The sequence below is a fragment of the Osmerus mordax genome, chromosome 9 (genome assembly GCF_038355195.1).
Source record: "Osmerus mordax isolate fOsmMor3 chromosome 9, fOsmMor3.pri, whole genome shotgun sequence".
Lineage (NCBI taxonomy): Eukaryota > Metazoa > Chordata > Actinopteri > Osmeriformes > Osmeridae > Osmerus > Osmerus mordax.
The window spans coordinates 14,707,714-14,730,415 of record NC_090058.1 but is presented as its reverse complement, the minus strand read 5'-3'; the positions used below and the strand labels follow the sequence as shown (position 1 = coordinate 14,730,415).

The 22,702-nt window shown below is 47.0% G+C and overlaps 2 protein-coding genes across 5 annotated transcripts in view; both read left to right on the top strand.

The window, feature by feature from the left end:
* actn1 (actinin, alpha 1) overlaps positions 1-8,029 on the top strand; it is a 33,056-nt gene extending 25,027 nt beyond the window's left edge. For 2 of the 4 annotated variants that reach the window (XM_067242600.1, XM_067242598.1), the window contains exons 10-21: positions 200-430; positions 702-849; positions 1,529-1,679; positions 1,888-1,996; positions 2,435-2,575; positions 2,672-2,854; positions 3,315-3,449; positions 3,877-4,056; positions 4,196-4,342; positions 6,364-6,429; positions 6,841-6,999; positions 7,487-8,028. In XM_067242600.1, coding sequence (XP_067098701.1) covers positions 200-430; positions 702-849; positions 1,529-1,679; positions 1,888-1,996; positions 2,435-2,575; positions 2,672-2,854; positions 3,315-3,449; positions 3,877-4,056; positions 4,196-4,342; positions 6,364-6,429; positions 6,841-6,999; positions 7,487-7,645 — 1,809 coding nt within the window. In that variant the 3' untranslated portion in view covers positions 7,646-8,028. Of the gene's footprint in view, positions 1-199; positions 431-701; positions 850-1,528; positions 1,680-1,887; positions 1,997-2,434; positions 2,576-2,671; positions 2,855-3,314; positions 3,450-3,876; positions 4,057-4,195; positions 4,343-5,932; positions 6,014-6,363; positions 6,430-6,840; positions 7,000-7,486 lie in introns of all 4 variants that reach the window. The other 2 variants (XM_067242599.1, XM_067242597.1) reach the window with 2 other exon arrangements.
* A 338-nt stretch (positions 8,030-8,367) lies between these two features.
* cox16 (cytochrome c oxidase assembly factor COX16) lies at positions 8,368-11,636 on the top strand. Its single transcript, XM_067243834.1, has 4 exons — positions 8,368-8,525; positions 8,738-8,815; positions 10,743-10,811; positions 11,112-11,636. Exons 1-4 carry the CDS (start codon positions 8,466-8,468, stop codon positions 11,223-11,225), a joined length of 321 nt encoding a protein of 106 aa, XP_067099935.1. The 5' UTR covers positions 8,368-8,465; the 3' UTR covers positions 11,226-11,636.
* The last annotated feature ends 11,066 nt before the right edge of the window (positions 11,637-22,702 follow it).

Below are 22,702 nucleotides of genomic sequence, written 5' to 3'. Positions count from 1 at the left end.
CATTTCTGGCGACCCCTTCCTGTCCTCCTTTCTTCGTTCCCCTCTCTCCTCCCTCCCCCCAACTCTGACCCTCCTCTCTTCCTCTCCTTCTCCCACCACCTCCAACCTTTTGGTGTGTCCCCCTTCCTCTCCTTCTCCATCTGTGGTTCTCCCTCTCTTCCTGTCCCTTCTTACCCCCCCCCCCCCCCCCCCCCCCCAGCTGTTGGAGTGGATCCGCAGGACCATCCCCTGGCTGGAGAACCGTGTTCCGGAGAACACCATGCAGGCCATGCAGCAGAAGCTGGAGGATTTCCGGGACTACCGCCGCCTCCACAAGCCCCCCAAGGTGCAGGAGAAGTGCCAGCTGGAGATCAACTTCAACACCCTGCAGACCAAGCTGAGGCTGAGCAACAGGCCCGCGTTCATGCCCTCCGAGGGCAAGATGGTCTCGGTAGGTCCCGTTGCAGAACTGCACAGCAAAGCACAACATAGCACAGCCTAGTACAGCCGTGCACAACGTTGAATTGCACAGCTAAACACAACAGCACACAGTGGAGCACTGCACAATACAACGTGGCACACCCAGGACAGCACAGCGAAACAGCACACCATAGCACACCACAGCCAACTCATGTACCAGTAGAACACACTTGGTACTGGAGGTTGGCACTTATGTTCGGTCCTAGTATTTGATTCTACTGCCCCTGTGTTTCTGCTTCCAGGACATCTCCAATGCTTGGGGAGGCCTGGAAGGGGCAGAGAAGGGCTACGAGGAGTGGCTCCTCAACGAGATCCGCAGGCTGGAGAGACTGGACCACCTGGCCGAGAAGTTCCGCCAGAAAGCAGCTATCCACGAAGCCTGGACCACAGGTGAGCACACCTTGTCACCTCGTCAGACACCAGCAGTCCTTACACATTGTGTCCCAAATGGCAGACTTTCACTTTTCACTAGGTACATACCTTTGCATGCAGTATGCATATAATTGGGTGTGCTACTGTATGTCACCACACCTTAAACTGGAGAGGTTCGTATCGGCTGTCTGCTGTGTGTGCGGTTGACACCTCTTCCACTACTCAAAGGGTTTATTATCGTTAATTTTTTTATGTATGTTCCCAATGAGCAATTGGTTCTGTAGCAAGACCAGCATACAAACAGAATACAAAACACAGCAAAACAGCCCACAACAGTCCCCCTTTAACAGACATATAGAAGTGGGAATGAAAGGATGTCTGTACCTGTCACTCCCAACAGAGGGGAATCTGAACCGAGATCCTGAAGGTAAAAGCTGAAACTTAGCATAGAGAGGTTGGGTTGTGGGTCAATAGCCAGAAAAGCATGCTGACTCACATACTGCAAAATGCTACTGGATGTAGGAGGACATCCTGGTATTTCTGGCGTATTGAAATATGTGTTGGCACATAATATTTTTCTGGCATCATAAATAGCATGGAGTATTGGGACTCAGCCTCTCATTAACTTCTGACTGCTCGTTCACTTGTAGGAGTGCTGCAGTAACCCTGCAGTGTAACTCTCTGTTGCCCCCCGCAGGCAAGGAAGAGATGCTGCAGCAGCGCGACTATGAGATGGCCTCTCTGTCGGAGATCAAGGCGCTGCTGAAGAAGCACGAGGCGTTTGAGAGCGACCTGGCTGCCCACCAGGACCGCGTGGAGCAGATCGCCGCCATCGCGCAGGAGTTGAAGTAGGTCTAAGGTCATTCTGGGGACCGGACCGGGGGGGGGGGGGGGGGGGGCGGCCAGGAATGGGGACATGGTTCTGTGAATGCATTTTTTTGGGGGGGGGGGGGGGGGTTAGGGACAAGTTTGGTATCGGGCTTAGGTTTAACATCACGGTCGGGGTCAAGGGTCAGGGTTAGACTAACCAGCCCTGTGCTCCTCTCTGTGCCCCAGTGAGCTGGACTACTACGACTCCCCCAGTGTGAATGCCCGCTGCCAGTCCATCTGCGACCAGTGGGACGCTCTGGGAACGCTGACCCAGAAACGCAGCGAGGCTCTCCAGGTGAGCGGGAAGAGGGGGGGTGGGTGAGGTGTGAGGTGGGGAGAGGGCTGAGGCGAGGCCGGGGCTATGGCGTGGTTCTGAGGGAGGCACTTTGCATTTACATTACATTACATTTAGTCATTTAGCAGACGCTCTTATCCAGAGCGACTTACAGTAAGTACAGGGACATTCCCCCGAGGCAAGTAGGGTGAAGTGCCTTGCCCAAGGACACAACGTCAGTTTGCATGACCGGGAATCGAACTGGCAACCTTCGGATTACTAGCCCGATTCCCTCACCGCCCGATTCCCTCACCGCTCAGCCACCTGACTCCCTTTGCATCCTCGACATTATTATTTAGCGAGTCGCATTTCAAACGTATCCTTGATTCTTTGTGGTCCAGTCGTGATGCGGTGGGCCCTACCCACAATGCCCTGCTCTCTTGCCCTCCTGTGAAACAGCGAACCGAGAAGCTGCTGGAGACGATCGATCAGCTGTACCTGGAGTTTGCCAAGCGAGCTGCGCCGTTCAACAACTGGATGGAGGGCGCCATGGAGGACCTGCAGGACACCTTCATCGTCCACACCATCGAGGAGATCCAGGTTTGCACCAGAGACGGGGCTTTGATGTGTGTGTGTGTGTGTTTTGATGCTCGTGTGTGTTCTGACTGTCTGTGTTTGCACATGTGTGTGTTTCAGGGGCTGAGCACTGCCCATGAACAGTTCAAAGCCACTCTGCCCGAGGCAGACAAGGAGAGACAGGCTATCCTGGGGATCCACAACGAGATTGCTAAGATCGTCCAGACCTACCATGTGAACATGTCTGGCACCAACCCCTACACCGCCATCAACCCCCAGGAGATCAACACCAAGTGGGACAAGGTAAACTCCACGACCACATCACACTATAAATAGCAGATGCTTTCACCTCTTAAAGGACTTAAAATCCATTAATTTATTGTAAAGTTCATATTGTACACCTCACATTTTTGAGCTGACTCAATGATGTATTCATGCTGTATTCTGCAGGGCCCTGGCTCTTACGCTCTACTTCCCAAAATACATGGCTTCACGTTTACATTTTAGTCTTCTACCAGACTCTTTTACCTCAGTAAAATACTTAGAGTAGCCAAATTATTGTAAACTTGACATTGTAAACTTCAGATTATGACCAACTCTGAAGTGATTCACTGGAAACTTCACATTGTACCCTCCCATTTCTTTGCGGGTTCACTATAAACATTGATGAGACGTCAAATTGTAAACGTAACATTTCTGAGGTGATTATCTGTAAACTTGACACCTTTTTCGTATGTTGTTGACTTCTCCGTCCCCTCCGCAGGTCAGACAGCTGGTTCCTCAGAGAGACCAGGCCCTGATCGAGGAGCACGCTCGCCAGCAGAACAACGAGCGGCTGCGCAGACAGTTCGCCAACCAGGCCAACGTCATCGGACCCTGGATCCAGACCAAGATGGAGGTTAGTTGATGACTGTGGATGTCCCGGGTTCCTCTGAGCCCACAGGGTCGTAGCAGTCAAGGGCTCCACAAGGAATTCTGGGCTTCTTTCGTTTGATTATCAATTGGGACCCTTCAAACTGGAAGCCTTGAAGTGTACCCTAGCAACCCTAGCAATGTACACTGCAAGCAGGGACTCATCCAGCTGTCAAATGGCACCCTCTGTTTGGTGTAGTTTAGTTGAATGCCTCCCCCCTCCTTGTGGGCATGTGTTGTCTCACACTTGTCATGTAGACTACTCCTCTGGTCCTTCTCATGCCAGGCTTCCTACCTACCTTCCAAACATAGAACCACCCAGCGCCCTCTGTGGGTCTCCAACCAGTCCTTTCCTTCCTTCCGTCCCCATAACCCCTAACTCCCCCCCCCCCCCCCTCTGTGTGTCTCTGAAGGAGATCGGCCACATCTCCATCGAGATGCACGGGACCCTGGAGGACCAGCTGTCTCACCTCCGTCAGTACGAGAAGAGCATCATCAACTACAAGCCAAAGATCGACCAGCTGGAGGGAGACCACCAATTGATCCAGGAGGCGCTCATCTTCGACAACAAGCACACCAACTACACCATGGAGGTAGGACCGCGACGACAACAGTCAACAACAGAAACCTTGACTTTCCATAACCCCATTTGGTTTATTTGTATATTTTGCGTGTGCGTGTGTGTGTGTGGGGAACATTCTCACGTTTTTCATCCCCCGTTTCCCGCCGCAGCACATCCGCGTGGGCTGGGAGCAGCTGCTGACCACCATCGCTCGCACCATCAACGAGATTGAGAACCAGATCCTGACCCGCGACGCCAAGGGCATCAGCCAGGAGCAGATGAACGAGTTCCGAGCCTCCTTCAACCACTTCGACAGGGTGAGTGTCCTGGGAAGGGCGGGGGGGGGGGGGGAAATGAGACGGGAGTGGGGGCACCTTGAGGGTTAGGAGGAGAGGAGAGATAGACAGTGTCACTCATGTCTACACAGTAGGTGCGAAAGAGGCTCATTTTTGACACGGATACAGACATCCACAAGTGTGTTTTTTACACCTGTAGGGACCAGCAGCAAAGCAAGGTGGTTGAGGTGAGAACAAGTATCTGGAGGTTGTGCTTGACTGTTTAATACTGACCCTGGAGTGTTTAACCATAGGTGCAACCCCGAACTTAACCATGGAGTGTGGCTTGTTTACAGTATGTTTTTCTGTAACACACAACACTTGAATTAAAGAGCTCATTCAGAGGAATGAACAGTTGTGCAGAAAATCAAAAAGAAAAGACATTTACAATATGGTTGTTTCTAGATTGAAATGTACTTTAATACATTTACTTAGATTAGCAAAGGCATATATATTCCTTCAAAAGGAGCAGAACTCAAATGTCTCCTGCTGTGGTAGCTAACTTCTGCCCTCAGCTCCCCCAGCCACAAGGAGAGTAGAGTATACAACTAGGCCCCAGAGTGTCGGGAACACCACCAATTATGGATGAGTGTTATTAAGCCTTAACTCTTTCACTCCTCCCCCTCTCTGTCTCTCCTCTTGGAGAGAGCCTCCACGTCAGACATCCACCCACAGCTCTGCTCATGGTTCATCAAAAGATCAGTCAATGGGAGCAGCACTGTGGAAATGAAGGATGTAGCTGAACTGGAAGGTCTCTACTGGGCTGCTAAGGGCTAACTCCGGAGGTAGCGTTTAATCATGGCTGAAAGACGTGAAGCCCTGGAGGTTTCTCGCTGACACCGTATGATAGGGATCGTGATCATAAGGGTCTTTAGGTTCACCGTATGATAGGGATCGTGATCATAAGGGTCTTTAGGTTCACCGTATGATAGGGATCGTGATCATAAGGGTCTTTAGGTTCACCGTATGATAGGGATCGTGATCATAAGGGTCTTTAGGTTCAGGGAAAATTCCTAAAAGGGAAATGTAATCTAGTGTTTTATACAGTAATGTCCAGTGAACTTTGTTTTACAGTAACAACCACTGATTAATACATGTCCAACCAAGCCAATGTTTTATGTTAATATCCAGTGAAGCTAATGTATTAAATTAAAGTCCAGTGAAGCTAATGTATTATAATAATAACCAGTGAAGTTAATGTATGTATGATATTAATATCCAGTGAAGGCAGTGAATGCTGTATTTACACATGAAGGTGTGATTAACCCCTTCACTGCCCAGTGTTCTGCCTGCCACCTGCACATTAACACCTCTGAATGTCCCAGCACAGCAGTGCTGCCACCTTGTCACCTGCCAGGTGCTAATGACGATGCACTGTGTTCTTTGTTGTTCTGTCTCCCCTGCATGCCTCCTCCCTCTCTCCCTCCCTCCCTCCCTTCCTCCTTACCCCCTCCCTTTGCATGACACACTCCCCCCCAACCACCCACGCTCCCTGCCCACCTCACTGCCCCCCTCCTTCACTGTCACCCCCGTGCGCTGCATGGCCCGCATCTGGACACCCCCACCCCCCAGGACCACTCGGGCACTCTGGGTGCAGAGGAGTTCAAGGCCTGCCTGATCAGCCTGGGTTTCGATATCGCCAACGATGCACAGGTACTGACAGTGACCTCACGCCACGGCGAGCAAAGTGTTAACCCTGTTTATTTCTTCCTTTTTTTTTTTTGTTCCGTACTTTTTTCCATACCTCCATCCTCTATATCCCTGCTCCTGTCTCTCTCCTCCTTCTCTACCTCTCCCTCTTTATACCTCCCTCTTATTCTCTTCTCCCTACCTCCTCCTCTTCCACCTCCTCCTCTCTCTCCTCCCCCTCTTCAACCTCCTCTCCCTCATCCTCTCTCTCCTCCTCTCCCTCTTTCTCCCCTCCTCCTCTCCCTCATCCTCTCTCATCTCCTCCTCTCCCTCCATCCTGCGTGCCTCCATGTCTTGGTTGCTGATCCATATAGAAGAGAACAGGAATGATGGAGGCCGAAGACTTCAAAACCTGCCTTATCTCCATGGGTTACCACCTGGTAAAACCTAGATATGCACCTCTCCAGCGCTATCACCAGTCACTGGCCAGTCTGTTACTGAGGGCTCATGGAGATCTTAGATCCTGTGAACACTCAAAGAACAATGGTGTCTAACTGTGTGAAGAAACTAGAAATGAATGTATAATAAAGAATGTGTAATGAAACTTTATGTGATGTTAAATATAATGTTAATTGAAAACGGTGTGTGGAACCCGGGAACAGACAGTTAATACAAAGGGTGTTCTCTGATCTGGTTATTAATAAAGAACACATTAAAGGCTGCATGTTTTCTAGATTCAGATCTGCGCTGTATAGTTGCAGTGTGGGTTCTCTGGTTGCTTTAGCGATAGTTTCCATGGTGACGGGAGTTTCACGGTCCCATGTGTGTTTGTGTGTGTGTGTCACCTACAGGGCGAGGCAGAGTTCTCTCGCATCATGAGCATCGTGGACCCCAACCGACTGGGCCTCATCTCTTTCCAGGCCTTCATCGACTTCATGTCCAGAGAGACTGCCGACACAGACACTGCCGACCAGGTCATGGCCTCCTTCAAGGTCCTGGCAGGGGACAAGGTAAGCTCCCAGGAAGCTTCTCGTTCCTGTGGACTCTCCAGATCTCGTTGGATCATAACATTTCATATGATATGCTATAGGAAATTCTTTCTTCAGCAAATTATTATAAGCTGTTAAGGCACAACTTCAGACTGACAGGGTATGTTAAGAATGGGAACAGTTCACTGGTGAACGTTGCTTTGGATGAAAGTGTTTGCGAAATGCAAATTAATGTTCTTCAACACCTACTCGTTTGATCATGATTGTTTGATAAGAAAGAAAAACCTAACGTGAAATCTGATACAGAATACCTTAAAACACACAGTGTAATTGAACTATGGTGTATGGGGCTGTAAGCTTATTTTTAGCTGCGACTATCAGCGCCACAGCTCACGGTCGGTCGAACCTCAAAAGTTAACATGCACATATCAAGCATATCAAGCACAAAGCTATGGCAAATTCGTATCACTTTCTCTGTCCTCACCATCACATCACTTCCTGTTTCCAGAGCTACATCCTGGCTGACGAGCTGCGTAGGGAGCTGCCTCCTGACCAGGCGGAGTACTGCATCGCCCGCATGGCGCCCTACACCGGACCGGACGCCATCCCCGGAGCCCTGGACTACATGTCCTTCTCCACAGCACTGTATGGAGAGAGTGACCTCTGAGGCCCTGCTCTGACCCCTGACCTGGGCACCGCCAGCCAACCTGCTCTGAACACCGCAGATCCTCCCCCCCCCCCCCCCTCTCAGCGCTGAAACCATTTTTGTACGTCCCCGGCCTTATCTTTTCTGTTCTGTCATACTCCTCTGTGCGCTCCCTCGTTCCTCCACCCCCCTCCAGCCCTCCTTCCGCCCCTCACTTTTTGTGTCTGTTGTTTTTGCTTTATCATGCAATGCAGCAACCCTCCAGGTTTACAAAGAGGGAGAGAAATGTTTTCTGTTGTATTTTCTTGTTGTCATTGTTTTCTTCATAAAATGAATAAAGTTAACATATTTTATTATACAGAACTAAAAGGTATTTTTCTTCACCCGTATGAAAAAAAATTCAACAAAAATTGAAATAAAGAAAATTGCAATACTTGTTCCTCTAACTTACTGTGTTGGCTATCAACAACCTCAGCTATATGAATCCCAAACTATGCACTCACATAACATAAGCCTTTGGTCAGTGGCGTGGTCTGCAGTTATAATGGAAACGCTGTCAAAAGACCATGCCCCATAAGGTAGAGTTATACACACATGAAACACACATGAAATACGTAAACTAACATTCAATGTTCTCAGTCTCATTTTTGAGGAAAAACTGTTCTGTATTTGAGACAGTATAGTGCAGTCCACATTTTTTCACACATCATCCGCACTTTTATTTTGAAGGATTGCTGAAAGCTCGGAAGTCTTACTATTGACGTAGAATTTAAGCGTCAGAAGGTTAGCTAGTAAACCACATAACATTGATGTTGTAGAATGTCAGGTTGGCTAAAGCAACATGTTTACCTTAAAGGCACTTAAAAAAAACAAGACCGTCAGATATGGTGTTCCGATGCTCGTAAGTAATTTGTTAGGTTAATGTAATATACAGTACACCATCCCAGTTTTGTTTTGTATTATTGCGTTAGCTGACCGCTACATAGTTAGCAGGTAGCTTCAGTATGTTCTATGGCTTCAGCAATAGATAGTTACCATTTACAGAGTATTTATGTTACAGTCTCTCAATTTCTTTAGGAAAGTAAACGCAGGTCTATGCATTCTGTCTTCAAGTTGCTTATAGTTGGAGGTTCTTTCGGACTCAAGGAGTTTACACAGATCCGGTATGATGCCCAGAAGATAAGGAAGAAGGTAAAGTGAACGATATCAATACCACATTCCGGGTCGTTTTAAAATATTTTGAGAGACTTTTCCACAGGGATCAACCTGATGATTTATTAAGTGCACCATTGCTCCCTGTAGTGGTAAAATAAGGAACTGCACCAGTAGATCAGTCACGATTCAAGGTGCGGGGAAATCCTTTTTATAAATAGCACAGATGCACAACAGCAGCCGTAGGGCTTGCCTCAACTCACGTATAACTCAAATCAACTGTACACAATAAACGCAATAGTCATACAGGGCTACAGTGTTATCTCATGGTACTACTGGCCTACTTCTGTTATAATGTCAATATTACTGCAACGCTCTGCCCTTTTCTTAGCTTCTCTGTCGTGGTGGTAACTGTGCCCATGGTAGACATGTTATCAGTGTAAGATAGGAAGATCGTTAGGCTATAGGTTTACCTTTGCTATAGCCTTGCACCCTAGTTTGACAAGTTTTCTTCAGAAGAAGGCCGGGAAGTCACTGTTCTGTGCAATCTTACCGTGACAAATGCCCATGCATGTCATCTGGGTGGGTGCCAGATGGCTGGACTTCTCTTCTTATTACTGTCAGTATGAGCTGGCAGTGGAGCGCGGGGGCCATCTTTCCCCGGGCCCTGTGCCTTGTCTGGTCAGGGCAGCTGCCCCCTCCCCATGCTCCACATTCTCCCTCTTAACCTCATAATTTAGACACAGCTTCCTTAGTGTGTGTGTGTGTTTGTTTGTTTGCGATGGGTGCGTGTGTGTGGTGAGTGTGTGTGTGTGCGGCTCAGTGTGAGTGTCTAACACAAAAGTTTCTTAATGTGCTTGTTTGTGTGTTGTGTTTGGTTGGATAAATCACGCAGGCAAGGACTAAACAGCCATTGAGGCGTGTCCATGTTATGAAAACAATTCCCTCTGCTCCCTGCTTGACTATTATCTAAGCACATTCATTTTGTTCCCCTCTGCGATTGACCCACTCCGCTCTTTCAAGTCGCTATCTGAGGACTGAGTCACTACATGACCCAGTTCCAATTGGTCCTCCGTGATTCAGTCTAGCCCCTAGATGAGGATGAGGTCTTGCTCGGGGTTCTGTGAAGGTCTCAGCCCAGGGTCCTGGCTCCTGTCCTCCCCACACTGGACTGGCTCCCTATGGCCACTCTGACAAGGTTCTTGTTACTTCAGACAAAATGTGGGTTTGCTATCGGCTTGACGGAGCATATATTTGAGGGACTGTGAGGCGGACCTAGTCCGGCAGTGAATTTGGGTCGTGTTTAAACTCAGCCCTCCCCAGCCACCTAGCTGCCTGCTGGCCTGCACCCTGCTGGCCTGCATCCTGCTGTGTGCTCTGGGGGTCCCTGCCCAGACTCACTTCACTCTGAAGATACGACACTCCCAGGGTCTTTGGGGGAGGAAATGTCACGCTTCTGTCAAACCGCTCTGATTTCTCCATGAAAATGTTGCTTTACTCTCTTACCTAATATGCTCCTGTACTTCCCAACCTGTTTTGATACTGTCTGGCCTATATCAACCAGAATAATTTACAGAGGACTAACAGGGCAAGTGTCTGGCCTCTGTAGGCAGTGCGTTTTGCTAGGCTGGTGAGAGGTGGGCTGCTTATCCCTGCCATGACAGATTATGGGTCTGACTAGCCAGCTAAGTCTTTCTTATGAAGATGCTAAAAATTTATACATGACAGAAATCATTCATGAGGCGCTATGGTGGGCCCTCTCATTCTCTAACCAGCCTCCTCACCCCTTCTTACATAAGATAAGGTCTGTGTGATCCTTATACTGTAGTCTACCCTGTGTGTGTCCTTGTGTGTCTTTGTCCTTGTGTGAGTCTGTGTCTGTGTGTGTGAGAGTCTGCCTGTATGTGTGTGTCTGTGTGTGAGTCTGTGTGTGTGTTATAACTGGCCTCTGTTCTCTCCTTCCCAGCTGGACCCTTCACTGGAGGCTAAAGTGAACACCCAGAGGCAGTCTGTCATTCTGGAGGAGGAGTACGAGGTACAACAGAGGAGAGGAGGAGGGAGAGATGGGGGAGAGAGGAGTAGGAGGGAGAGATGGGGAGAGAGAGGATTGGGGAAAAAAGAGGTGGAGGGAGAGGTAAAGGAGAGAAGAGAGAGAGCAATGGATGAGGAGAAAGGAGTGTGAAGTATAGATGGTGGTTTTACAGCAGGAGCGTGGGCTAATCATGGCCTGTGCTGTGTCTGTACTATACAGCAATTTTAGCCTTGTTCTCTTGGTCAAATCTGGTTCGTAGTCTTGTTCTCATGGTCAATGCTGGTTCCATGTCTAACCTTTCAGAAGATGAAAGCTCTTAACTTGGAGGAGTGGAAGAACATCCGTGGTCCTCGTCCCTGGGAGGACTCCAGGGAGTACCAGGAGCAGCAGAGAGCCAGGCAGAGCCGGCAAGCTTGACGTCCGGAGCGCGCCCGCCCCCAGCCTGCCTCATAAGACCGGCAGGAGCGGAGCACGCTGGCCCACTTCAGACAGCCGCCACGAGGACCCCCGCTGGGGGAGGGCTCTTCCTGTGTCTGTGTGAAGTGGAGCAACCTTGCTGGTAATGAATTGTGGCCAATGAGGGATCAGTTGGTTGCAGAGAGCTTTTTTTCTTTTGTTTTTTTTAAAGGATGTTCAATAACATCAGATGTTGTGGTTCTTTGTGCACAGAAGACATTTTAGACCCACTGTGAGTCTGGGTTGGCCGAGTGTCCAACAGCCATGGAGTCTATTCACCACTAGGTAGCAGAGTTGTGCATTAGTGCGTGTGGCGTCACTTCACTGTAAGAATGGGACTACCTATAATACTATAATAAAAGAATAATGGTTGATTCTTTTCTCTTTTGTTATTTATCAAGAGACAGAAAAAAACTGATATAATAACAACATTTGTTACCGGTGGAAAGCTGAGCGGTGTACCTGTCCTCTGTAAAGGTTAAAGAATGATGGCGTGGGCGCTGCCTACAGCACTCTGCATGCGTGTCTCAACCCCTGCCTGCACTTCTGCTTTTCATTGACTTTTTTTTGTACGTCCGTCAATGCACCTCTGAGAAATGGATTTATTCAAAGCACTCATTTCATCCTCATTGGTTATGAGGTTTTCCATGGTGATTTGTTGAGCAAACAACCCCACACACTGCATTTCTAGATGTTTCTGAACATACAATCAGTCTCTGCTGTTATTGCCTCTCCTTGGCATGGCATTGGGGGAGATTTACTGGTGTAGTTAAGTAAGTAAATAGTATTACCTTGTGTTTCTTGCTTTGCAATAAGAAAGTTTATAACCCAACCTTAAAGGCAAATCCAACATCTGAAACTATGTCTATCCATCCTAAGGTACAATTTGATTTGTCATGGTGCAGAGCAGATTAGTGTAGCCTGCTGTATCTGAGGATTATGTTGCAGACACAGGTTCAACATGTCACGGTACACCTCAAGGGTGATTTCATTGTTCATGACGTTTGGTTGAAAGAACTCTCAACGACAATCCTCACTAATCCACTTTAATAATAAGTGTTCTATTGTGGAACGTTATATCACTACCAATAACTGAAAACCATGGGATTGTGTTATATTTGTTGGAGAGTGACATGATTAAGGCTTTGTTTTCTCGACCAAACCTAAATATAGAGGATCAAATATGAAAAACAACCAACCTGTAATCCAAGTGAGTCACGCACACACATGTACACACACATGTACACACACGGCCGGCACTGCACAGTCAGTCCCTGCTGTTATTTAATTCACTTGAGCGTCAAACGCTTCGGAAAAGTTGACCTTTTCTCCTAAGTAATATGTTTGCGAAAGAGCACTTTTACTGTTTATTACTGCGTGACTGCAGATGTCTGTGACTGACGGATGCGTTGGAAGTAGGCCCCCAGACTGTGAGGTCCCGCCCCCAGACTGTGAGGTCCCGCCCCCAGACTGTGAGGTCCTGCCCCCAGACTGTGAGGTCCCGCCCCCAGACTGTGAGGTCCCACCCCCAGACTGGGAGGTCCCGCCCCCAGACTGGGAGGTCCCGCCCCCAGACTGTGAGGGCGGGACGCATGGCGACCACCTGGAGCGGCACACGAAGCGATGAGGAGACTTCCTCTGATCCAGCCGGACGTGGGATCTGCTCTGTCAGCGATGCTTACAGAGTAACATCTTGATATTGTCGTACGTAGTTTCAGGTCCAGGCTCAAGTAAACAAGACAGTGGTTTTGCTTCCCTATTGTCAGCACTGTCACATCCCTGCAGCTGCTGCAGATTCGCCTCTCCTGGACGGAGGCCTAGTGTTCAGGTGCAGGGGCTTTTCCTGGCCTTGTATGGAGCTTTTCCCTAATCCTGTTTGCTTGCTGCAGAGAATAGACTCCAAGTGGCAATGATGTCAAGCTGTTAACTCCACATCAGGCTTAATCAAATATCCAATTCAAAAGCTTTCAGGAAGTATGGGCACTGACACCAAGGCAGGCTTTCTAACCTAACTGACGTCACCAACGCCAGGCGTACTGGGCCCGGTTCCCTCTGGTCTTCCTGAGGAGATCCTTTTGAGGAGACGCTTGCATCAGGCTCCAACAGATCAGGTCTCTCTCTCAGCCGTCTGAGTGTCACTATGTTCAGATGGATCTTACCCGGACGGACACCGGAAGTTCAGATGCTTAAGCAGTTCTTAGACACACAGATACGCTAGGCTTCTTCTTGGGTTCTGTTGGTCCAGAGTAGTTATCGGGACAGGCTGGGGCTGATGTCGTAAACGGGCCAACAGGGGGGCATAGCTGGGGGCCCAATTTCCGGACTTCTTATCCATCACGTGCTGTTGAATTTTTCATTTCGAAATGCAAGAAAACGGCATGAAAAATTCAAAGGACAAGGCTAAGAAAAGAGGAAATCAAATTCAATATTTACTATGCCGTTCCCGACTGGGAGAACTAATTAAGTTTGAGAGGGGAGAGCCAAGTTTGTTCTCCTCGTCTGAGCTGCCTGCCAGGTCGAGCACGTGTGCTGAAGCAGAGCTCAGACCACACACCTCCTGCCTGTTCCCTGGCAGATCCACCTGCTTCCTCTCCTGTCACACACACTCCAGGCTGTGGCTGTTGCCAAAACACTCACGATTAACAATTCAGAATAATGCACACTCTGTGTTTCGTCAAAAAGCCAGCTCCATCTGCAGTGACACTATGAACTTTTTCCTTCTCCTTTAATTATTTCATTGTTTTGGTTTTGCATGTGGGGTAAGAGGTGAGCTTGGAAAATGTTGATACTTGTCCTCACAGGCATAGGCGGAAATCCCGTGGGGGGACACGACCCCCCTCATCCTGGGAAAAATATGATTTGTCCCCCCCAATAAATCACTGAAAACATAAGGAAATTTAAATAATATTAATAATATACATTTAACATATTACAATGTAGGCTATGTGTTACAGCAGTAATGTTGGTGTCCCCCTCAAGAATTGCTCTTGAGAAAATGACATAGGCTAATTGTCCCCCCAAAAATGACTAAATGTAAATGTAAAATTGATAGCAGATTTTCGCCACTGCTCACAGGGCTGAAAGCCAAAGCTATTTTTGTAGACTGGATGGCTTATTAACTGTATACCTAGTGGAGGGTAAACGCACGTAGGGGCCTAAACACTGTTTACGCACCTTTTTATTTGTGAAATAGCGTTTAGGTAGGCTATAGCTACATTAGCTATTCACATTTTCATGTAATCAATTAGGCTATCGTTAATGAATTATTTCCAGCATTGGTCTGGGCTGCGTTTCCCAATAACGATTGCTCTTAGTTGTTAGGAGAGTTTTCAACGAGCAAAATAACAAACTATCGTTATTTCTTAAGTGCATTTCCCAAATATGCTCTTAACCCTTGTGTTATCTTCGGGTCATTCTGACCCATCAGTCATTGTTACCCACCGTCGTATTGCGACAAATTTACCTCATACAAAAACAAAGTGAAGCATTTTCTTTTAACTGTCGGGCTGTCTCAGACCCCCCACATTGCAATGGTTAAAAAAAAAATATTTGTATTTGTTTTTGTATTGGGTAAAATTGGGTAAACACAACGATGGTTCGTTATGAACCTTTGGGTCATGTGACCCGAAGGCAGCACGAGGGTTAACAAGAACGTTCGTAGGCTACCTGTCTTTAAAGAACTTTGGACGCTTCCCAGATGCGGAAATGTGATTGAGCTGTCGCAATCAAGACTTTTGTTAAATTAAATAAACCTTAACTAAAATAATTTTGTAATCACGGTTTTATTTACTGTCGGTACAGAATAGTTTAGCATAGGCTAGGCTATATCATAATTTTTACGATCGTTTTTCATTTTTTATCGTAGGTAGGCCTATAAGGCTCAAAATAGTTCACCTGAATGTAGGCATGTGCATAACCAGGTGTCATTAATTTACAATCAGGTGATGCATATTGAAATGCTTACGTAATTCGCACACCATTTGATTAAAGACATGAGTAGCTAGTTCATTGAAAAATATCCGAGTTTGGGTTTTACTTCTGTGAAAAAATAAAATAGCCTACAAAAATATAGGCTATAAAGAATGATCTTTTCGTAGCCTTGTTTTTAGATTTGGCCTACTTTCAACTAAGTCTCTTTGCTTAATGCTGAATGGGTATTATTCGGAAGGGGGTAAATGTCCCCCCTTCCGACAATCCTAGGTAATGTCCCGATTATCTTGATGGTTCAGATTATTTTATCAGATGTCCCCTTGGAGTTAGGTGTGTTAAGAGTGACCGAACCTGCTCGGAAGAACGTTGGCGCTGCCCCGATCGCGAATCGTAAATATTCAACATGTTGAATAGTATTTACAATCAGAAATCCTGATGTGTGGGGGAAACCCCGAGGACAAACCAGCGCATGCTCTGGAGATTATCACGTGAAACTAAACAATATCTAATCAGAAAGCAAGCTGAGAGAAGACGCATAACAAACGCAGTCACGGCGCAGCACAAGGTTAAATGGATTTGGACAGCAGAGATGGAGGATCAGCTTGTAGATTTGTGGCAACAGCAAACCCTTTTCCTTTTTCTTTTTTTTCGTGAAAGTCATTCACATTTAGTCATTTAGCAGACGCTCTTATCCAGAGCGACTTACAGTAAGTACAGGGACATTCCCCCCAAGGCAAGTAGAGTGAAGTGCCTTGCCCAAGGACACAACGTCATTGGCACAGCCGGGAATCGAACTGGCTACCTTCTGATTACTAGCCCGCTTCCCTAACCGCTCAGCCACCTGACCCCCCCTCATTCCACTATCATCGCAATTTCTTCCTGCACATCGTCCGCCATGCTTATTCTGAAGTCTTGAGAGATTTTGCAATCTTATAAGATTTTTTCAATCTTATAAGATTGAAAAAATCTTGTGTACTCAGCATTAATCTAGGAGTCTCTTTAGCCACGATGACCGAGGAAACGGCCCGTAGGCCTATAACAAAAGATCCACCGTACGATGGATTCTACAATCAATTTAGACTTACGATGCTTTTGGGAAAAGCAGCCCTGACACGCAAATTATGTTTGCCTGCGCATGCTTGGTAGCCTGGCTCTGCCCTCCTACTTACTTCCGCTCAATTTAGATTTTGCTTCTGTACTAGGTCTGGGATTTTGGTATATTAGTCGGTTTTTGGACACAACATTTTTGTAGGTCCAATCAGCGAACAGAGGGAGTGGCTGAGAATGATGACGTTGATGTCGTTCGCTAGTTTGAGTTGTAGTTCAGTAATGGCGGAGGAGTCGCTGCCGAATATTCAAAAGTTAAAGCCGGAGCAAGAACAATCTTTGCTAAGTTAATGCTAGCAATTGGTTATGGCAGATCAGAGTGGCTCTGGGCAGATCCAATATTTTTTAACTTCATCAGAGTACCCGCCTTCAAGGAAGTTAACGCTTGTCAATGGAGCGATCCCAGACCCTCTGTACAAATGAAATGTACGAGGGTCTGACTAGGACCAGGATGCATGCTTGGTGCATTCATCTATCCAACAGATCTGCTCATCCACGTGCACGGTACACACGGACGATGTAGAACTACTCAACCTCGGTTTAGAACCAACGAGGGTTGGCGGCAACAATCGGTCTCACTCAGAGGTGACAAACGAAAATTCTTTAATACAATCCAATAACGTCTGCGACTTCCTTGTCTTCAACTCCCCCCCCAAAAAACAGTCTCTTGGATAAAGAGGTTTCAAATGGTAAATAAAATACTGTTGATATTTCAGTTAGTTGGCTAGCCACAAGTAGGCTACTTTAGTTAGCGAAATGCAGTAGCTCTGTTTAAGTAGCTATTGTAGGCTATTGGCTAGTTAGCTAGCTAGGATCCCGGCTAGCTACGTGTGAGTAGGCTACTGAAAATTAGCCGGTTTTGGAAATCTCCAATTTTGACTAATATACTTGTCTATTTATTAAGTAAATATAATTGTCGTATCAATAAATTATCATTTAAAACATGGTTCACAGTAGGGATGAACGATTAATTGCATTTGCGATAATATCGCGATGTGACAAAACAAGATTTTGTAATCGCAAAGGCTGCGATTTTACTTTGGTCACATGACACGCGAGAGTAACGCAGTTTGCAGATGAAGGTTCAACTTTGCACGTTACACTTTACCTTGACCTGTACAATGGCCTCAGGCTCAACAGAACCTGACACTAGACACTTTTTGCATTTATAAAAGATGCTGCGCATTGTCAAGTATTGTGCAAAACCTGCCTGGCTAACGTTGCTACCTCACGGGGCAACACCACCAACCTAATTCGGCCCTAAAAAAACACCACAAAGCCATGTACGATGCATAGCTGCATCGCTGCTGAACAGTGTGTCAAATAAGCCAAATAACACCCGACAGGTTCACCGATCGAAATGTTTCAAAGGCTAACTCCATATTCATGTACGAAATTACTCAAGCTGTAACAGCGTTCATCACGAAAGATATGATGCCCCTCGGTGATACACATAGGCCTACAGTAGGATCACTATGGCTGTCAATGCCATACTGTTTCTGTTAGGCTACTGACTGGATCAGAAATGTTAAGACGGTGTTTCTTTTTCTTTTAACATTTAACCTTTAGATGCGGGAGTTCTAAATATTTCCAACTGTCGAGGAGAGGTTGTTTACTAGTGGTAATTGTTTTGTTGATAATAAAGGCCAAAATATTTTTTTATGTGATCCATTGAAGTGGTAAAATTAATTAAATGCTCCAAAAACCTTGGATTAATAACCTGATTAATTACCTACACCATGCTTTCCTTTTTAGTAGAATTGCATCAAATACAATTAATTCATACTGACTAACCTCCTTACCTCAGAACTAGTCCTGAGTAGAGAGGACTTCTCTACTATAAACTCGCACCCTTTACGGAGAGAACCAAAGAGGAATGACAACAACACAGCCTGATTCTGCAATGAACTGGGAAACAAAGCAAAGAAACAGACGCTCTGTTTCGTTTATGTGGGTGTGTGTGTTTTCTTTTTTGGTTCATTTTTCCATTTCTATAAATAGGCTAACGCTTGGCAGCTGAGAGGGAGTCCACGCAGAACAAATGCCCCCCCTGGCTGTTTCACTTCACTCCCCACATAACGACGCACACACAGCACCCCCGTCACTTCCTCGCTGCCCAGGACCGTGCAGGGGCACCACGTTGCCATGGAGACCCGGTTCTGTGGGCAGAGGGTGGGGCAGCAGGGGCTCTCACGCTGGCACACAGCAATCTGAGACCCACGAGGACCGCGGGAAAGATGGAGAGAGGCATGGGTAAACTCTAAAATAAATGGACCTCTTAATCTTTGTCTATCTTTACCCCCCTCTCTCTTTATTTTCCTCTCTGTCTCTTTCTTCACAGTAATACCCTGCCTGAAAACATTCAGAATTTAGTGTTGCCAGACTTGACCATCATCCAACCCTGCAAATTCATTCTGGACCGATGCACGGCTAAATGTGTGCTCGACGCCAAGGATCACTGCAGCAGAAATAAAAATGGCTGTCCAAAGAAACCCTAACCCTCTGCCCATGGAATCATGAATGGTTCTGGGATGTTCCATCCCATCGTCTGTCTTCAGAGGGCAGTCGGAGAGTGAGAAGGAAGGACGACCTCTGACCATAAAAATACCTCAGGCTTCCTGTTGTGTTGGTGTTTGAATGTGTCAAACATGAACAGGCCAAGACTGTTCAAACCCCAGGCTCCTCCGTCCATGTTGTGCGATAAAATTGTCTGTGTCGTGTGTTGTGACGAGAGATAATCTAACGTGTTTGTTTGGTTATGATGCTGCCAGTAGTGTTCCTGAGGTGATCCTCTCATACCGGCTACCTACAGTACATCAACACCCTACTCCGTCGACATCCTGTCAACCCTAGAAGTCGGATTATGAAGTGACAACCTTTGCCATGTTTGACCCCCTGGCAACCGGGCCGTGATTGGCTGTGACTCCTGAAGGGTCCCGTGGAGAATGCAAGACGACTGTTTATCTCGCTAATATTCACAGCATCACTTTGCATCACCAGCCGGCAGTCAGCCAACGTCGCCCACAGGTGACGTTAGTGAGAGCAGACGCGCCTGCAGTGAGGACCCGCGCTGCTGACCTCGTCCCCTCCACAGAGCCCAGATGGCCAGGAATGAAGTCAACAGGAATCGAACTGGTGAGAGGTGTTATCCAGCTGTCTGCGTAATGTTGAAGATGTAAAGACTCGAGCTACAAACGATCAACATGAGTGGAGAGCTCATAGCGTGTGGCCTGCTGAGAAAATACACATGACAAAGTGCAAGGGCAGCGTTATTCTGCTCTGGCCTCATCTCAGCGCTCTCCCTCCGCCCTTGCTCCGAATGCTCTCCTGAATCCCAGACATCTTAATGAAATGGATACAAGCAGCCACCAGCAGCAAGCCGACAGCAGGGAGAAAAGAAACCGAGGAATAGAGAGAATGTAAGTTCTCTCTATAGCTTTACAGAACTAGCGCTTGTAGTCAGTCAGCTCCACACAGACTTAGCTAGCAAATACGGCCTGTGTGGCGATCCAGTGAATAGCTAGGTAGCGCGCCTGGCGTGTTGATTACAAGTATAATCCATTAATCATCGCCTCACGCATGGATGACTTTGATGAGAGAGGCAGGAGCCTGCATTGAATTCCAATCATAGGATGCAGAGCTGCGCAGGTATAGGCTACGGGCCCCAGCAACAATCCTAAAGAGCAAGCAGGCCATTGCATTCTCTCCCCCCAGTCCCATGCAGTGAAGATAAGGAAACTTCATTAACGTGCCGCCTTTTCTCCCCCTCCATGCTAATTACAGACTCTGTGTCACCACCTCCGGGTGTGCTGAAGAAGAGGAGGGGGAGTGGAGGGTCGGGCATCCGTCCAGATTGGCGCTTCACTGGCCCACTCCGTTCTGTGAATGGATTGTTACTGAATGACATGTTTGATTTAACAAGCATGGCTATCTGAACAAGCTAATTCGATTCCCTAATATATCGCTGAGCTATGCAATTAAAATCGGATCCTAATGATTTTCGTGCTCTGCATAAGATAGACCCTCTTTGTCTCTAGTAAAATATGTGTCATTGATGCCATTCCGATTGGTCTCTTACTGAATGGGATAGGTTGATTAATTAATAGTGTAATATGTAGCCTATCAATATATAGGCCTATTAATTGCGTTAAAGTTAACCACTAGTCTAGAAACCGGCAATAGTGAGTCTTTATATATAGACATAGGCAGTGTTTTTTTGTATTAAATGTGGACATTGATGGATGTTTTTTTTAGTGTTTGATATTGTGTGTTTAATTTTGTCTGTTTGTGATGGGCAAAGCTGCCTTCTTTAGAGGTGTACATGACAGGTTTCTCCCAGCTGATGATGACGTAGACGCGCGCGTATGTGTGTCTGAGTGACTTTTGGAGTAGGGGAGGGGGGCGGACGGCTTGGGCGCGCGGCATTGCTCATATGATGTTTGAATATACGATGCTTCATCATGGTGATATGTCATCTGTCGTAATTATCAGATATATTTCATATTGAAATGCATCCTCTTATTGGAGCTTAGCTTGCGTGTAGACGGTGTACGATAGCCTGTGCAAAAATGGGAAATACTTGGCAAATAAATGTGTCATTCCTCTAGCCCTACATATGTGCTAATGACTTGCTTGTGGTCGTAGCCTCGATCATCCACGTCGGTGGTGTTCCTGTGCCATCTGTGTTTTCCGAAAGGAGTTCTGTGAGAAGGATCTTTCCTGCATACCAGAACCGACATCACAGCGTACATCTGCGCTACCGCAGACGGGAGAGGAGGAGGAGAGCGTTGATATTTCGGGGCTTGCGGCTTTTGCATGTATTCAAAGGTTCCGTCTACCAAGGCTGCGACCTCAGAATAGCGACCTCGTCGCCGTTGACAGCGTGGTGACGGATCTACCCATCGGGCAGCAAGATCGGGGTAACAAGACAAGAGGAGGCGGAAAGGGGAGCCATCACTTCGCTCTGACCAAACCGCCGGAACTGAGCAGACTTGGGCACCCGTCTCCGTGTGCGCGGGGAAAACGGTATCAGCTCTGGGGTATTCATTCCACGGGTTGGAGCACACGTTTGACTCGGAAGGTGTCGAAAGGAGTGATACAAACTGTTTATAATAAACGTAGCAGGTTGCTAAGATTTTTTTTCTTCAAGAAAAAACAGCTTGCCTGAAAGGGTTTGGGGATATTTTACAGTCGCGATAGACTGCTCTTCGGGATCCAAATCCAGGTAGGCTATGCGATTGATCACGCATGAGACTCATTCATAGACAAATCAATGATCAATATCGTTGACTAGAGCCTTGTGGGGCCCACGGCAATCAGCGTGTCATTGATAAGGCTATAGCCTATCACTTTAACGGTGTCGGTCTCTTCATTTGCTGAAGACAATTTTGTTGTCAAATGGCCTGCACTAAAAGGTATAGCTATGGCGTGAAATATGAGGTAGAAAAAAAAGACGGTGGTCGGAAAGGGTTGGTAGAATTCTAACCTTTGGCTTGAAGGAATTCATGTCAAACGTTGTCTGGCTGAGGAAATGCATTAGTCGGTGAGTCAGTCAGTCCATCACTCCAGCCAAGGAGCGAGATGTGCGCCGCTGTAGCAGAGGTGTGCATGGGAGGCTTGAGCTATTAGTACATTCCCCTTGCTGCTATGTGGTAGGCACGCTGATGCACTGACTAATGTGATGTCGTCGAAAACACAGTACATGACAAAAAATAATTAGGACCTTTCAACTTAAGCCCAATAAGAAATTGTTATCCGGTAATTACACCTGTCTGTAGCCCCCCCCCCCCCCCCCCCAAAAAAAAAAGAAGAAGTCTAAAGGCTCTAGAATTAACATGTCTAGAAACCGTCACTATTTTGAACAGTGTTTTTTTTTTTATCACGTAAGGCCTGCAGCAGGTGCGCTCAAGCTGAAGATTGAGGATTTGAACAGCCTATGTCAGAGAATTTGCCCCCCCTGACAAATGTACATGTACACTTAACCTGCTTGCAGTAAAGCCAGAGCTAGATATTATGTTTCAGTGTCACTTGCTGTTTTTCTATGTCGGTGTTGTACAGAGGGATTCCCCTAAGGTAGTGTACTACCACGGTGTTGGTGTGAGAGAAAATGACTCTAATGATTAATCAGCAACAGCTGATGCTCTCCATGTCGCCTGCTGAGTCCATGTTTACCGGGATCTCAAATGGCCATCTTGTTCAGGGCTCTCCTCCCAAAATAGGGAACGAGAAAGAGATACGTGGGTGTCCGTCTCGATTTCTCAGTTTGCCTAGTTACATCTTGTCATGTGTCTTGCTCGCACTTGCTGCCCGCGTCAGCTCGTAAAAGGAGATTACCAAGCCAACGTGTTTTTTTTAAGGGAAGCCCGTCTAATAAGTGATTGCACAAGATTTTAGTTTAATAT